This window comes from Strix uralensis, chromosome 1 (assembly GCF_047716275.1).
Source record: "Strix uralensis isolate ZFMK-TIS-50842 chromosome 1, bStrUra1, whole genome shotgun sequence".
NCBI classification, from domain to species: Eukaryota; Metazoa; Chordata; class Aves; order Strigiformes; family Strigidae; genus Strix; species Strix uralensis.
Genome location: NC_133972.1, coordinates 48,900,424 through 48,916,617, shown reverse-complemented (window position 1 = coordinate 48,916,617; position 16,194 = coordinate 48,900,424). Strand labels below are relative to the sequence as shown.

Genomic DNA, 16,194 nt, shown 5'->3' with positions numbered 1-16,194 from the left:
TTGCAATAGGAACGTCCTTCCCCCAGCTCTCATTGACATACACCTTCAGTGCCCTCGCTCTTTTGAGTTGTGGGGGATCAGCATGTTGTGGAGATCTGTTTCTTAACTAGAATAGTCAAATAAAAACTTTAGGCCAGAATGATCTCTTATATATCTGACGTTTGCCTCGGGTGTAATCAAAAATAAATTGGCCGCTTGTGGTTTCACTGGAATACGTCATGGTAGTTTGTGGTCATGTTTATCAAAATCACACTGAAGGAGGCTCTTTAGTTAATATGAAGTCTTTACATATACTGGTGGGAAATCTGACATTGAATGTGACTGTTGCCCTTCTGCTGATGTGGAAGGAGCCAGACCAGATAGCTGTGGTAGTTCCTTCTTGGCTCAAAATGTAGGAATCTGATTTACAGTCTTTGTTTCCTTTTTTAAGAGCCTTTGGGAAGGAAGGTTTCCAACATGGCTCTCAATGTGGTCATATCATTTACAGCTCTGCATTAAAAGAAAGATTATAATTACATCTCAGGCTTCATCCAGGTCACTTTCTGAGGCCAAGAATAAGTTGCTGCTGTATATGTTCTAGGAGTTCTGGTTTTATGTTTCTCCAAAGCTTGAGATTTAGGAAAGAGGACCCTGAATGAAGCAGAACAGTAATCCAAGTAGTACAGAGAATCCCTCTGCTGAGATGCCTGTTTGGTGTCTTTCTTACAAGTCATCAGCTTTGAGACTGGAGGAAAAATTTACCTCAGTTTTGATTGGTCTTCAGTTATTTCCAGCAAGGTTTGTGTGATAAGGATAATCCAAGTATGCCTTCTCCAGTCCTTGCTAATTCAGGGACCTCAAACACCCGATATTTCATCAGTGGTTTTTGCCTTTCTGCCTTTGTCGTACCAGTACATCTTCTGAAAGGCTTTGGTGGAGTATAGGGCATAATGTAACAGCCTGTGATGCATGAGAGATCAAGCAGAAGATCCTGTGTTCACTTCGGACCTTGGACTTCTAGGCAATTGGAAAATGATTGCTGAGTTTCTTGAGACTACAAACATCATGGTTTCTCTTAAGAGTATGTTTGTGGTGACTGAAGTTGTGAGAGGAAGTTGTCCATTTTAAAGGACAGAGCAAATTGACTACTTCCTTAGATATAGTGGTTCTGGGCTTACTTGTGAATTCTTGATGTGCTATTGAAAAGAGAAGCAATGCCTTCTAAAATAGTGTAAAATTAGTTACAGAGACTCTCTCCAGCATTATAGAAATTACCTTTTTGTTAATCACAGGACTCAATATACCCAGAAATAATATATTATGTGTATGAAATTAAAAGGTTTTTTTAAAAGCTTACAGAAATAGAAGGGGGGGGGGGAATCCTGAGTCAGATGAAAATTGAAGACTGTAATTTCTTAAGCCAGCTTCTTTTATTATAACTGGTAGTGAAATGTCAGAAAATCAATGCATCATTTTTTACTGTGGCAAAAATTACCATCTTTAATTATGTTCTGAGTCTAAAGTAGGAATGTTAATTTTTCTGTAGTCAGCAGCTGCAATAATAATTAATAACAATCCAGCTAACATTGGCCATCTGCCCATATTTTTGTTGAAAAAAAACCCAACACCCTTCTTCCCCGGCCCCCAAACCACTTCTACACCAACTGGGGTTTTTTTTGTGAGGAGTGCTGTACTCTAGTGCCAATTATTTAGACTTTTATATAACATGGATCCTATTAAAAGTTGCTTTTTCCCCAATAAAACTCTAAAATACCACTGTGAACTTTATCCTCATTTATTTATTTGGCTCGGATATAATCATCTGAAATACAATCAGATGCTATATAAGAGGAACATCAGGATTCCTCAGTGCTATGCGTGTTACATTGTTTAACTTGTTGCATTTTCAGGATGCAGTTAAGCAATTAAAGGTGATGTATTTACAACACAGTTGGATTCCATGTGTTTTTCATAGAATCACAGAATGGTTTGGCTTGGAAGGGACCTTAAAGATCATCTAGTTCCAACCCCCTGCCATGGGCAGGGACACCTTCCACTAGACCAGGTTGCTCAGAGCCCGGTCCAACCTGGCCTTGAACACTTCCAGGGAGGGGGCAGCCAGGTTGCTTCTCTGGGCAACCTGTTCCAGTGTCTCACCACCCTCACAGGAAAGAATTTCTTCCTTCTATCTAATCTAAATCTACCCTCTTTCACCTACCCTTTTAAAACCATTACCCCTTGTCCTATCACTACACTCCCTGATAAAGTGTCCCTCCCCATCTTTCCTGTAGGCCTCCTTTAGGTACTGGAAGGCTTTAAGTACTAGAAGGTCTCTCCTGAGACTTCTCTTCTCCAGGCTAAACAACCCCAACTCTCTCAGTCTGTCCTCACAGGGAAGGTGCTCGAGCTCCCTGACTGTCTTTGTGGGCTCCTCTGGACTCGCTTGAACAGGTCAATGTCCTTCTGATGTTTGGGGCCCCAGAGCTGGATGCAGCACTCCAGGTGGGGTCTCACAAGAGCAGAGTAGAGGGGGAGGATCACCTCCTTTGACCTGCTGGCTACACTTCTCCTTGATGCAGCCCAGGATACAGTTGGCTTTCTGGGCTGCAAGCGCACATTGCTGGCTCACAGTTTTTCATCCACCAGCACCCCCAAGTCCTTTTCCACAGGGCTGCTCTCAATCCACTCATCACCCAGCCTGTATTTGTGCTTGGGATTGCCTTGACCCATGTGTAGGACGTTGCACTTGGCCTTGTTGAACTTCATGAGGTTCTCACAGGCCCACCTCTCAAGCCTGTCCAGGACCCTCTGGATGGCATCCCTTCCCTCCAGTGTGTTGACTGCACCACACAGGTTGGTGTCATCAGTAAACTTGCTGAGGGTGCACTCAGTCCCACTGTCTGTGTCGCTGACAAAGATGTTAAACAGCACTGGTGCCAATACCGATTCCTGAGGAACACCACTTGTCGCTGCTCTCCACTTGGACATTGAGCTGTTGACTGCAACGATTTGAGTGTGACCATCCAGCCAATTCCCTATCCGCCGAGTGGTCCATCTGTTAAGTCCATGTCTCTCCAATTTAGAGACAAGGATGTCATGTGGGATGCTTTGCACAAGTTCAGGTAGATAACATCAGTTACTCTTCCCCAATCCACCAGTGCTGTAACTCTGTCGTAGAAGGCCACCAAACTTGTCAGGCACGATTTTCCTTTAGTGAAGCCATGTCTTCTGTCACCAGTCAGCTCCTTATTTTCCATGTGCTCTAGCATAGTTTCCAGGAGGATCCACTCTATGATCTTACTGGGCACAGAGGTGAGACTGACTGCCCTGTAGTTCTCTGGGTCTTCCTTTTTTCCCTTTTTAAAAATGGGGATTATTTTTCCCCTTTGCCAGTCAGTGGGAACTTCCCCAGACTGCCACGACTTCTCAGATATGATGGACTTCATCTGTCCGTTCCCTCAGGACCTATGGACACATCTCATCAGGTCCCATGGACTTGTGCACCTTCAGGTTCCTTAGATGGTCTTGAACCTGATCTTCTCTTACAGTGGTCAGTTCTTCGTTCTCTTGGTCCCTGCCTTTGCCTTCTGTGTCTTGGGTGTTTTGGCTGGAGCACTTGCTGGTGGAGACTGAGGCAAAAAAGTTGTTGAGTACCTCGGCCTTCTCCATACCCTGGGTAACTAGGTCTTCTGTTTCCTTCTGGAGAGGGCCCACACTTTCCCTAGACTCTTTTTATCATCAGCATACCTAAAGAAGTTTTTCTTGTTGCCTTTCACATCACTGGCCAGATTTAATTCTGTCAGGGCTTTGGCCTTCCGAATCTGATCCCTGGCCACTCAGACAATTTCTCTGTCTTCCTCCCAGCCTACATGTTCTTGCTTCTACCCTCTGTAGGCTTCCTTTTTGTGTTTGAACTCATCCAGGAGCTCCTTGTTCATTCATGCAGGCCTCCTGGTGTTTTTACCTGACTTCTTTGTCAGGATGCGTGGCTTCTGAGTGTGGAGGAGATGATCCTTGAATATTAACCAGCTTTCTTGGGCTCCTCTTCCCTCCAGAACTTCCCTTCCATGCTACTCTGCCAAGCAGATCCCTGAAGAGGCCAAGGTCTGCTCTCCTGAAGTCCAGTGAAGCAAGCTTGCTGTGCACCCTCTTCACTGTTGTAAGGATCTTGAACTCCACCATTCCATGGTCACCACCCTTGAGCTTCATATTCCCCACCAGCCCCTCCTTATTGGTGAGAAAAAGGTCCAGCATAGCACCTCTCCTCATTGGCTCCTCTGTCACTTGGAAGTTATCATCAGTGCATTCCAGGAACAGTCTGGATTGCTTGTGCCTGGCTGTGTTGCCCCTCCAACAGATACTGGGGTGGCTGAAGTCCCCCATGAGGACCAGGGCCTGTGAATGTGAGGCTGCTCCTATCTGTCTGTAGAGGGCCTCAAACGCTCAGTCTTCCTGGTCGGGTGGCCTGTAGCAGACCCCCACTAAAACATCTGTTTCTGCCTGCCCTTTAATCCTGATCCATAAACTCATGGTCAGCTCCTCATCCGTCCCCAGGCAGAGCTCCATGCACTCCAGCTGGTCATTGACACAGCAGTTGACATCCCATCCTTGTCTCCCCTGCCTGTCCTTCCTAAAGAGCCTGTACCCTTCCATTCCAACACTCCAGTCACAGGAGCCATCCCACCATGTCTCCCATGATGTCAACAAGATCATGGATTGTAGCCCTGCAGGTGTGCGCACAGCTCTAACTCCTCTTGTTTATCCCCTGTGCTATGTGCGTTCACATAGAGGCATTTAAGGTGGGCCCCCATTGAAGCTGACTTACTGGCTGGAATTCCTTTGTGCTGCTCTTCAGGTGCTCTCCTGCTGACCTGTGACCCCTCTCTAGGCTCTGGGCATCTATAGCTGGCACTGGTATCAAGCTGGTAGGAGTGGGATGGATTGAGGTTCTCTTCCCCTGGCAAATTTAGTTTAAAGCCCTCTTCGCCACCGTGGCAAGCCTATGACCAAAGATGCTCTTCCACTTCTCTGACAGACAGACCCCATCAGCTCCCAGTAGCCCAGGTTTCTCAAAGCGAGTCTCATGGTCTAAGTAGCCGAACCCCTGGCTGTGGCACCAGTCCTGTAACCAGTTGTTGATTCACCAGATTAGGCTGGTCCTATCAAACCCCTTCCCTTTGACCAGAAGGACTGATGAAAAAACTGTTTTAATCTGCATCAGTGTTTAGGGCCTTTTGTTCTGATCCTAAGGAAGACTTGCAAGCACTTTATTTTAAAACGAGTGTTGCTCTCGCTGATTCTGGCAGAACTACTCATAAGCTTTTTCAACTGAAGAAAAACTTCTCAAGATTGAGCATCTGGCTCATTATGTCTGTGCTGAAGGGAGACTATTCCTTTATTCATTGTGGCATTAAAAAGCTTGAAACAGAAGTTGTTCCAGTGCCATGCTTTAGAATGGGCTGCAAGTGGAACAAAAGACCTTTATAACTGTCTTTACAGATGCACAGATAAAACTAGAGAATGGTATCTGTGAATGGTTGATGCAGACCACATCCCTCTAATACTAGGGATCTTCTGAAGTTCTTCCACTGTGCAAAAACCATCTGTTGACTTGACTCAGTCTCTCTGTTCAGGACATTCAAACACTATCACAGTTAGACCAGCAGAGCATGTTTCTGAAAGCCCATAATTATATTTAAATGATAGCCTGGAAGAGACTACAGAGTAAACATGTTGTTATGCAATCAACCACAAAGCATCCAAAAAAGCTATCATATGGTTTTAGAATGTAAGTTTGCTTACTGTTTAGTTGGATTTAATTTTTTTCTTTCTTCTTTTTCTTTCTTTCTTCTACTGCTCTGCATAGGTGCCTGGCCATTGTCCATCCCTTCCCTCTGTGGAAAATCCACAAGCAACCAAAAGTTAAACCTGGCTGAACCACTTTGTTCCTAATGGATTAATAAAAAAGCTGAAGGCTCACACTAATGGTCCTCCTTTGAATGCGGAGAGCTGATTTGAACCCCTAGAACCATTTGGCCTTTAACATGTTTTGCCTTAGTGTAAAATTGGTTTTGTGCAATGCAGATGGCCCTTTCTGATGGTGCTGTGCTCGAATTCCTTGGCCTTGTATAGTTGCCTCATATAAGACATTAGTGTGGATAAACCCTTGTGCATTGATTGCAGACTCATCCCTAGAGAGCAAGTTCAGAGGCTACTGCACTCCAAGGGTTAGCATTGTTAATAACAAGGCCTTTTGCTTTATCTGTCCAGGAAGCTATTAATCAAAGCAAAGGAACCTAAGGAACTTCCCTGTATCTTTGCAGTTGTCAGTGCTATGAGGTCTGATGAAAGTATTAAATTAAGATTATTACTGTTGTTGTTAAGGTACGGACACTATGTAGAAGGGACAGGCTCAGTTCTGCAAACAGCAGTAGATGTACAGGTAAGAATGTGTAGACTAACATATGAGAATTACTTGTTTTAAAACTATTTTTTCTGTCTTCTGCTTTGTTATTCTGAATATTATAACAAAAAAGCTTTTAAAACTACATTTTATGGCAACCGAGTTTCCAGTTGATTTACTTTGTGTTCTTAAACAACAGTTTATTTAAATCAAAATTATATGTGTGCCTCTTTCCATGGAGAATATGTGTTGCTATTATTTTATTATCCATAGTGTCATACAGAGATTTCACAGGGATATGTGAAAACATTAAGAACGACTAGTTCTATGATTAAACTACAGTACAGTGTTGTGAATCTAGGGCCATTTTTTGTATGCAGATGATCCGGTAAATATTGTCAAATGTTTTACATGTTTGAATTTCAAAAGTATTATTTATCTGGGAAGACATAGTATTTTGAAAAGTTCTACTGTTGATACTAAGTTCACCGCAAAGTGATATTTTGGCATTGGGGAAGGTAAAAATAAATGTATTGGTGAATCATCATTCAGATACTTTTCATAAAGCCTGTTTTGTACACAAGCACCTCCTCTTGCACTTCTGTGCTGTTGACTAATATTGTATGGCATTTCTAAGCATAAGAAGAATGCAGCTTTGGAATTCAGGATAATCTCAAAGCGAATGTATTAAAACAGCTGCATGTATACAGCTTAATTTGCGTGGATGGTCTGCTATATTAAGTCACTATCCTGTCATTAACAAATGTTTATAATCCTTTGATTGCCTCATTAAGTATTGGTATAGCTTGTAACTGGAGGAAGAAATGATGAATGCCATCATTCAACATTGATTCTTTCTTGCAAGTCCATGTGTTGAGACACTGGCTGCAAAAACACAACACCAATCATACCTTCAACAAAACCACGCTATTGTCTTTGGCACTGTGATAAAGAAATATTCTGTTAAGATGTGAGTGTTAAATTTTGCATATTTGGCCTGCATTGATGATATGTGTTGTTTTGGATATTCTTCATAGCTTGAATCAGTGTTTAAACACATTGAAGATTTACCAGAAGAAGAGAAGCTTATGAAATTGTCAACGCTAAAACTGAGGTACTTTACCCCAAGAGAAATAGCAAATCTTCATGGATTCCCTCTGGAATTTGGTATGTGCTAGAAAGTACCCATTTCTACATCATTCTTCAGAAATGTCAGTGTAGTCTTTTTACTGGGGACTAATCTATGCTTTTTATTTTGCATTTCCTTTTGGACCGTTCAGTTCTTATGATTGGTTCTTGGTATTCGGCTAACTCTGAATTTCTCTGAATTTCCACTAGTTTTTTATATTTTATAAGAGCCAGCTTCTGTGGTTAGGTTTATCTCCATAAGCTAAGAAAAAAATTTTGGCATGGGAAATGCTCTGTTACTGAATGGCAGTGAAGGAATACCTTTGTTTAAAGTTGAAACTATTTATTCAGCAGCCAGCATTACTCACAACTGTGGTAAGACAACAGATCCTGCCAGTTTAGGCGGTCTGTTGGTGGTTCTCAGTGTTTGAGCTGCTTGCTTTCTCCCTTCCACACATTTGCAGCTGCTGACAGAAATGGAATTTCAGAAGATACAGATACTTCTTTGTTCAGGAGTAACCAAACTCTTCAGTTAATGATCTTTTAAGTCATCTCTGTTTTCTAGAAAAGGCAGTCCTAGCCCTTGGTCAGTTACTTCATTTTCTAACTGTTTTTGTGGGGAAGAGGGAGTCAAGGAACAAGACTCATCAATATCAGTATATTGTACACAGGTCAACCAGAATTAAGCCTGAAATAAATTCATCAGAGTTCCCCTTGTAAAGAAAGGCAGGCAAGGAAGTGTAGCTGCAACTAGCTGCTGAGGAGCTTGGCCTGCTGCTGTCACATCAGATCAATTTAGTATGTCTTGGCAGCAAAAGCTTCTGCAGAATAAGACACCAATGATCTTGAGTAATTTACTGTATTTTTCTTCGACTTTCTCAGTGACTTAGAGTACTGAGGAGTGCCAGAAGTTTTTATATATTTCTTTCTTTTGCAATTTTAGTTTATTTTCTCATTTATTACTTAGGTGTATTCAAAATCATTACATTCAAAGAACATTATTAAGGTTGAAAAGTCAAGCACTAGAGTTGTCAGCACTAAGCTTACTTGCTTAAGATTATTTGCAGGAGTGTTACATGCCAACATGCAGTATTTTTTCATAGCCTCTCTTTAATAAATTTGTTCTTTTTGCAGACGGCCTTTTTCTTAGCACAGCTCTGTTCCATATTGATATAGGCTAGTGTAAAGAAACTTGAGCTAAACGGGTGGATTTGACTTGTATAGGTTTATCATGCTGTTCAAGCTCCCTTTTGAGCACAGAATTGCCCATTTTCTATTTTTTAAAAAAATACAGATTGTGTTTTCCAAATGTTAAATCAGTCTTTGCAGCATCACTGAGAGGTGTAGTAGGGTTAATATGGCTTGTATTTTACAGAGGGAGAACTGAGACAACGGAGAAATTTATTTCTGAAGACTCCATTAATTTAGGGCGATCAGTTTGCGCAACTTGACCTTCACTATTTCAGCGTGCTTGGAATGATACCGTGCTTTCTCTGTTCAGGGCTTATCATCAAGGTCAGCTGTGAGCTTCAGTATTTTTGCAAACCAGAACTGAACTCTCAAGACAAGTCAGGCTTCTGAATTTGAGGAGCATCCAGGTTGTCACTATCTGCGAAGTGCTCATAAATCAAACCTGTCTTTTGTCACCTGGGAATTGTGGAGGGAGGGAGAGAGACAGATTCCACCTCTCAGAGGGCAGTACCTTCTGCCTTAATCACAGGACCTTCTTTACAGTTCTTGCAGTTCCCTGCCTCTTTATATTACTTTTCCAACTTCCACAACACATGAAACAAGCATCTCTCATCTGGTGGCTTCCTCTCACGTATACTCCTGAATCATAGGCAGAACAAGTTTTTCCCGCTGCGCTGAGTCACAAGTCTGACATTTCTTTCCTGTGTGTTTAATCTAAGACATTTCCCATTTTGTACTTAAAAAAAGTGTTACTCAGCTCTAGGGTGATTGTAATCTCTGGTGAATTTAGGTACTATAAGTTTCTTCTGAGGATTTGCAAGCTATGGGGTTTTTTGAAAATTGCTATATTTATGGCTACAGCAAAGGGTGTTTCCCTGACAGCATTTCTCCCATGTTAAATTTCGAGTCATTATTGTGAAGTTGGTGTTTTCAGAGGAAAATGTGCTAGAATTTCTCTGCTCCTGTGTTCTGTAGTGACAGCAACATTTGGGCTGAAATTTTCAATAACAGAAAGCCTGAAGATGTACCCACTGCAAATATGTTGTTGGTCCAAGGAGCTAAAGAATGACAAAACTGTAAGCTGAAAATGAAGTGAATGACAGGAAGATTTGTAACAGATGCTGTTACTAGCTGCAGCTACAGTATTATTCATGGAGCAGGTCATCTCGAGTGCTATTAAAAGTCGTATAATGGACAACCAGGGGATCAGGCCTAATCAGCATGGGTTTATGAAAGGCAGGTCCTGCCTGACAAACCTGATCTCCTTCTATGACAAGATAACCCGACTATTGGACGAGAGAAAAGCTGTCTATATTATCTACCTGGATTTTCAAAAAGCATTCAACACAATTCCCTATAGGATTCTCATAGGAAAACTGGCTGCCCATGGCCTGGATGAGCGAACGGTCTGCTGGGTCAAGCACTGGCTGAATGGACGGTCCCAGAGAGTGGTGGTCAGTGGAGCTAAATCCAGCTGATGGCCGGTCACAGGTGGTGTTCCTCAGGGCTCGGCCTTGGGACCATTTCTGTTCAACATCTTTATTGATGATCTTGATAAGGACATAGAGTGCATTATCAGTAAATTTGCAGATGACACCAAGTTAAGCGGGAGTGTCGATCTGCATGAAGATAGGGAGCCACTACAGAGGGACTTGGATGGGCTGGATTGGTGGGCCAACATTAATGGGATGAGCTTCAACAAGGACAAGTGCCAGGTCCTGCACTTGGGCCACAACAACCCCCTGCATGGCTACAGGCTTGGGGAGGTGTGGCTGGAGAGCTGTCTGGAAGAGAAGGATATGGGGGTTCTAATTGACAAGCAGCTGAACATGAGCCGGCAGTGTGCCCAGGTGGCCAAGAAAGCCAACGGCATCCTGGCTTGTATTAGAAATAGCGTGACCAGCAGAAGTAGGGAGGTGATAGTCCCCCTGTACTCTGCACTGGTGAGGCCACACCTTGAGTATTGTGTCCAGTTTTGGGCACCTCAATACGAGAGGGATATTGAGGTGCTGGAGTGAGTGCAGAGGAGGGCAACGAAGCTGGTGAAGGGCCTGGAGAATAAATCCTATGAGGAGCAATTGAGGGAGCTGGGACTGTTCAGTTTGAGGAAGAGACGGCTGAGGGGAGACCTCATCACTCTCTACAACTACCGGAAAGGACACTGTAGAGAGGTTGGTGCTGGTCTCTTCTCACAGGTGATTAGTGACAGAACAAGGGGGAATGGCTTTAAACTGCAACAGGGGAGGTTTAGACTGGACATGAGGAAGAAATTTTTCACAGAAAGAGTGGTCAGACAGTGGAATAGACTGCCCAGGGAGGTGGTGGAGTCACCATCCCTGGATGTGTTTAAGGGTCGTTTAGATGAGATGCTGGGGGATATGGTGTAGGGGAGAACTTTGCAGAGTAGGGCTGATGGTTGGACTCGATGATCCCAAGGGTCTTTTCCAAGCTGAATGATTCTGTGATTCTATGATTATCAGAAGAAACATGATTGTGACTAAATGGTTCTATATTTTAACAAATTGATGGCCTTTTCCAATACATGAGAGCCAGAGTTAAAATCACTGTTCGTTCTTAACATTTAACAGATTTATTTGTGCTTTTAACATCTAAATGTATAAATAGTAATTGCACTATAGGTCAGTGAAACACTGCAGTCATGTGTCTGTGGGTCCCACAGCAATATCATTAAAAGTGATCAGAGCATTCTTGCACCTGCGACCTGCATTTATGAGGGTGATGTCAGGATGCCTTTTCCATTTTTCCTGTTAGTGATGTATATAAGCTATTAGGAAACAAATGGCAGCCTAGTGGAAGGCCAGCGCGGTGAGGTAGTGCGTGTTGCCAAGACTGCAACATCAAGTAGCGTGCATGACCTAAAGGACATGGTGAGAGCTGTGCAGCAAGTGCCAGCGTACTGAGTTGTGACATCTGTCCTTCTGATGTAGGCTATACTTGAGCCAAGAAGATAGAAGGTGCAAGATAATGTTAACAGGCAGATGGAGGAGGCTTGGGATAAAGGAAACAGTGAGCCCTGAAAATTAATTTGGGCTTTCAATTGCCAAGAGGCAGAAGAAGAAGCTGAAATGTTCAGGGTTCAGATAAACTTCTTGAGCACATGCATGTGTATGTGTGTGCATAAATACATATTTATTTTTATATACTCTTTTAAAATGTGTAGATTCTGTACCTTATTCAGTGATTTAATGTGAAAACTCCATCTAAGGAAATGTGTGTGGGAGTGCAAGTGATTGTTCCAGAGAACGGTTGCCCAAATGTGAGTGCCAGGAAGCTGGGCAGAGTGGATGGAGCTGGCAGAAGATGTGTTTACCAAAGCAGTCCACATTCGAGGCATTAATAACTGGCAGAGAAGGATGGAACAACTCCTCCCAGACACCACCTCCTCAGCTTTCCACCCTTGGCTCAGCAACTGTCCAACCATGTTCTCTCCTGACCAATCCCTGGAAGAGGAATTTTCTGAAGTGCTAGGAAAACTTCAGAACATGTATAGCACTGCTTGCACACACAGTGTGTTTATGCATCAAAGCTAATCTGACTGGTGATGACCTTGGGCTCAAAGTTAGGTTTTCTTTTTGGGGAATGATCAAATAATTGAATGTGATCAAGTTTCAGCAGCTTAGCAAATGACCCTAATGGTTGAATCACCACTGCTGTTCATCTTTCACTCAAGTTGAACCAATGGACTTTAGCTCACAGATGGAGTAAGCTAAGAGTGTAAGCAAGGACAGTAACAGCAGACCAGCTGGCTGTTGGCAACTTCCTCATTCTCAGAAGCTTGGTCACCTTTGTGCACCCAGTGTACAGCACAGCCCTTTCACAATACCTGGACCAGTTTATTTTTTTCTGGGCCTCCCTTCTTTCTGCCAGTCCATGCACTTAGCATGTGAAGAACATTTCAGATGCTGTCTGTATTTCTGAGTGCATTTGACAGGGTCAGCATTGAATTACATGGAAAATTGTTCAGCTGCTTGATCACTCACTGAATAAGGCTTGCTCTTAGCTAAATCTGTGCTGCTGGTGTATTGCACTGTGAGACTCGTTTGATTTGTCTCAACTGCTTAGAGGGGCTCAGAAGTACAATATAAAGCTTATTGAGAAATGCAGTGTAGTCCATCTGCAGAATCATCACTTTTTCTTTGTGCTGTGGCCATGTTGCTTTGGATGTTCTCTAGAGTAATGGTTGTGCAGTGTTTTAGGTGCTGCTGCCTCTCCTTGAGGCTGCTGCATGTTTTGAGCTATATGAAGAGAAGATAGATCTGCATTAGTCACACAATAGAGCAATGTTTTGAGGCTTCTTGTAAAACTTTAGAGATGACAGTACTGCTAATGGAAGAACTGATACAAATCCAATGAACTGGTTGGGAATTATTTTTGTAACTTCATGTATTTTAGAGGGAGGGCAGGTGAACCCTGCTGCAATCTGTGATAACTGAACTGTTCACTGAAAAAAGTAGACTAAAAGCCAGGAACAAACCCAGACTAATGACGTTTAACGATATGGTTTTTTGTTTTAGGCTTTCCTGACAAAGTTACAATAAAGCAACGCTACCGTCTTCTGGGAAACAGCCTCAATGTACATGTGGTAGCAAAGTTGATCTCTGTTCTACTTGGATAATTCAGAGCCTGAATCTGATGAATACAGACTGGTGACAGAAAATACTTCCATGTTTCAAGAGAAAGCTGATGGTAGCTAAACAAAAACCATACCTTACCAAACAGTTCTGATATATTTTTAATACCTTGATGTTATGGTGGATTTGCACTTTAGAGGTGTTTTATTTAAATGGAAGTTTCCAGGCCTTAATTACTTTATTTAAATGTCCTTTTTAGTTTGCAAAATAAAAAAGAGCAGCATTTACATGTGCCTCAATGAAAATTGTTAAAACTATTTTATCTTAAAGCTGTCTTCTCAGTACAGTATGAAAAAGCTGTAAATGTAAAAGCTGTTTTAATTAATTGCAGAGACCAAGTTCTACATGTAAAATGTCTTCATCAGTAAATATCAGTGATCCATTCCTAAAATATTTATTGTATATATGATCTGAAATTTTGATGTGTTTTTGTAGCTAATTAGACTATTCAGTATTTTTATATGATTTTTAAGATGACACAGTGTCATCCTTAGTTTATGATTGTCTCATCCTCTCTAAATACTTGTAGGTTTCTGGAACCCAACTGTATCTGTCTGGAATGATTTGTTTTAGGTGCAGCTGAATAAAAATATTTCAGGATTATCACAACCCTGACAATAACTTGCCTGTTTCTGTTCTCACTTATATTATTCAGGATAAGATCATTGAACCTTACACAAGAGCTACAGATAAAAGACATAAAAATGGCAAGGGCTGCAAAGAGTAGCAAGAAGGGGTCTACAAGTATGTCAGCCAGAAAAGGAAGGTTCAAAGCAAGTGTACCCCGGCTGATGAGCAGGAATGGCAAACTGGTAACAATGGATGAGAAGGCTGAGGTTCTCGACAACTTTTTTGCCTCAGCCTTCACTGGCAATCTCTCTGCCCACACCTCTCAAGTGGAGGGACTGCAAGACGGGGACTGGAGGAGCAAAGTCCCTCCCACTGTAAGAGAAGATCAGGTTTGTGACCACCTGAGGAACCTGAACATGCATAAGTCTGTGGGGCATGATGAGATGCATTGCAGAGTCCTGAGGGAACTGGCTGATGTAGTTGCCAAGCCACTCTCCATGATATTTGAAGTCATGGCAGTCAGGTGAAGGCCCTGGTGACTGGAAAAAGGGAAACACTGCACCCATTTTTAAAAAGGGTAGAAGGGGCCACCCTGGGAACTACCAACCTGTCAGCCTCACCTATGTGCCTAGGAAGATCATGGTTCAGATCCCCCTAGGATCTATGCTAAGGCACATGGAGGACAGGGAGGTGCTTCGATACAGCCAGCATGGCTTCACCAAGGGAAAGTCCTGCCTGACCAACGTAGTGGCCTTCTGTGATGGAGTGACTGCATCAGTGGGCAAGGGAAGAGCTATGGATGTCATCTATCTGGGCCTCTGTAAGGCCTTTGACACGGTCCCCCACAACATTATTCTTTTTGAATTGGAGAGATATGGATTTGATGGGTGGACTCTTTGGTGGATGAGGAATTGGTTGGGTGGTTGCATCCAGAAGGTAGATGTTAATGGCTCAATGTCCAAATGGAGATCAGTGATGAGTGGTGTCCCTCAGGGGTCCGTACTGGGACCAGTGCTGTCTAATGTCTTCATCAGTGACACAGACGGTGGGACGGAGTGCACCCTCAGCAAGTTTGCAGATGACACCAAGCTGAGTGGTGCAGTTGACACACCTGAGGGATGGGATGCCATCCAGAGGGACCTGGATGAGCTTGAGAAGTGAGCCCATGTGAACCACCTGAGGTTCAACAAGGGCAAGTGCAAGGTCCTGCGCATGGGTTGGGGCAACCTCCAGTATTGATACAGGCTGGGGGATGAAGGGATTGAGAGCAGCCCTGTGGAAAAGGACTTGCGGGTGCTGGTGGATGAAAAGCTGGGCATGAGCCAGCAATGTGCACTCGCAGCCCAGCAAGCCAACTGTATCCTGGACTGCATGAAGAAAAGTGTGGCCAGCAGGTTGAGGGAGGGGATTCTCCCCCTCTGCTCTCGTGAGACCTCACTTGCAGTACTGCGTCCAGCTCTGGGGTCCTCAGCACAGGAAATACATGAACCTGTGTCCTGGTTTTGGCTGAGATAAAGTTAATTTTCTTCCTAGTAGCTGATACAGTACTGTGTTTAGTGTGAGAATAATGTTGATAACACACTGATGTTTTAGTTGTTGCTGAGTAGTGCTTCTCCTAAGTTAAGGATTTCTCTGTTTCCTATGCTCTGCCAGCAAGCAGATGCACAAGAAGCTGTGAGGGATCATGGCCAGGAGAGCTGACCCGAACTAGCCAAAGGGATGTTCCATAACGTAGAACGTCATGCTCAGTATATAAACTGAGGGAGTTGACTAGGAGGGGCGGATCGCTGCTCGGGCATTGGTCAGTGGATGGTGAGCAATTGCATTGTGCATGACTTGTCTTTTCTTGGGTTTTATTTTTCTCTCTTTGCTATATTAATTTTCATTACCATTATTATTGTCATTATTAGTAGTAGTATTATAATCATCGTAATATTTTATTTTAGCCATTAAACTGTTCTTAACCCACAAGTTTTACTTTTTTTTTCCTGAATGTCTTCCCCATCCCACTGGGAGGTTGGAGGAGAGAGCAAGCAGCTGCGTGGTGCTGAGTTGCCTGCTGGGGTTAACCATGACAACCTGTTGGAGTGAGCCCAGAGGAGGCCATGAAAATGACCAGGGGGCTGGAGCCTCTCCTGTGAGGCCAGGCTGAGAGAGTTGGGGTTGTTCAGCCTGGAGAAGAGAAGGCTCTGGGGAGACCTTATAGCAGCCTTCCAGTACTTAAAACAGCCTTATAAGAAAGATGGGGACAACCTTTATATCAGGGCCTGT

The 16,194-nt window shown here is 43.2% G+C and overlaps 1 protein-coding gene across 14 annotated transcripts in view; it reads left to right on the top strand.

Annotated features, from left to right (window-relative positions):
- The window catches only part of TRDMT1 (tRNA aspartic acid methyltransferase 1), a 52,028-nt gene that overhangs the window by 32,923 nt on the left and 2,911 nt on the right, over window positions 1-16,194 (top strand). For 10 of the 14 annotated variants that reach the window (XM_074865253.1, XM_074865261.1, XM_074865223.1 and 7 more), the window contains 3 exons: window positions 6,364-6,421; window positions 7,420-7,549; window positions 13,237-13,962. In XM_074865253.1, coding sequence (XP_074721354.1) covers window positions 6,364-6,421; window positions 7,420-7,549; window positions 13,237-13,337 — 289 coding nt within the window. In that variant the 3' untranslated portion in view covers window positions 13,338-13,962. Of the gene's footprint in view, window positions 1-5,845; window positions 5,961-6,363; window positions 6,422-7,419; window positions 7,550-13,236; window positions 13,963-14,008; window positions 15,895-16,194 lie in introns of those variants that run through there. The other 4 variants (XR_012628583.1, XR_012628578.1, XR_012628600.1 and 1 more) reach the window with 4 other exon arrangements.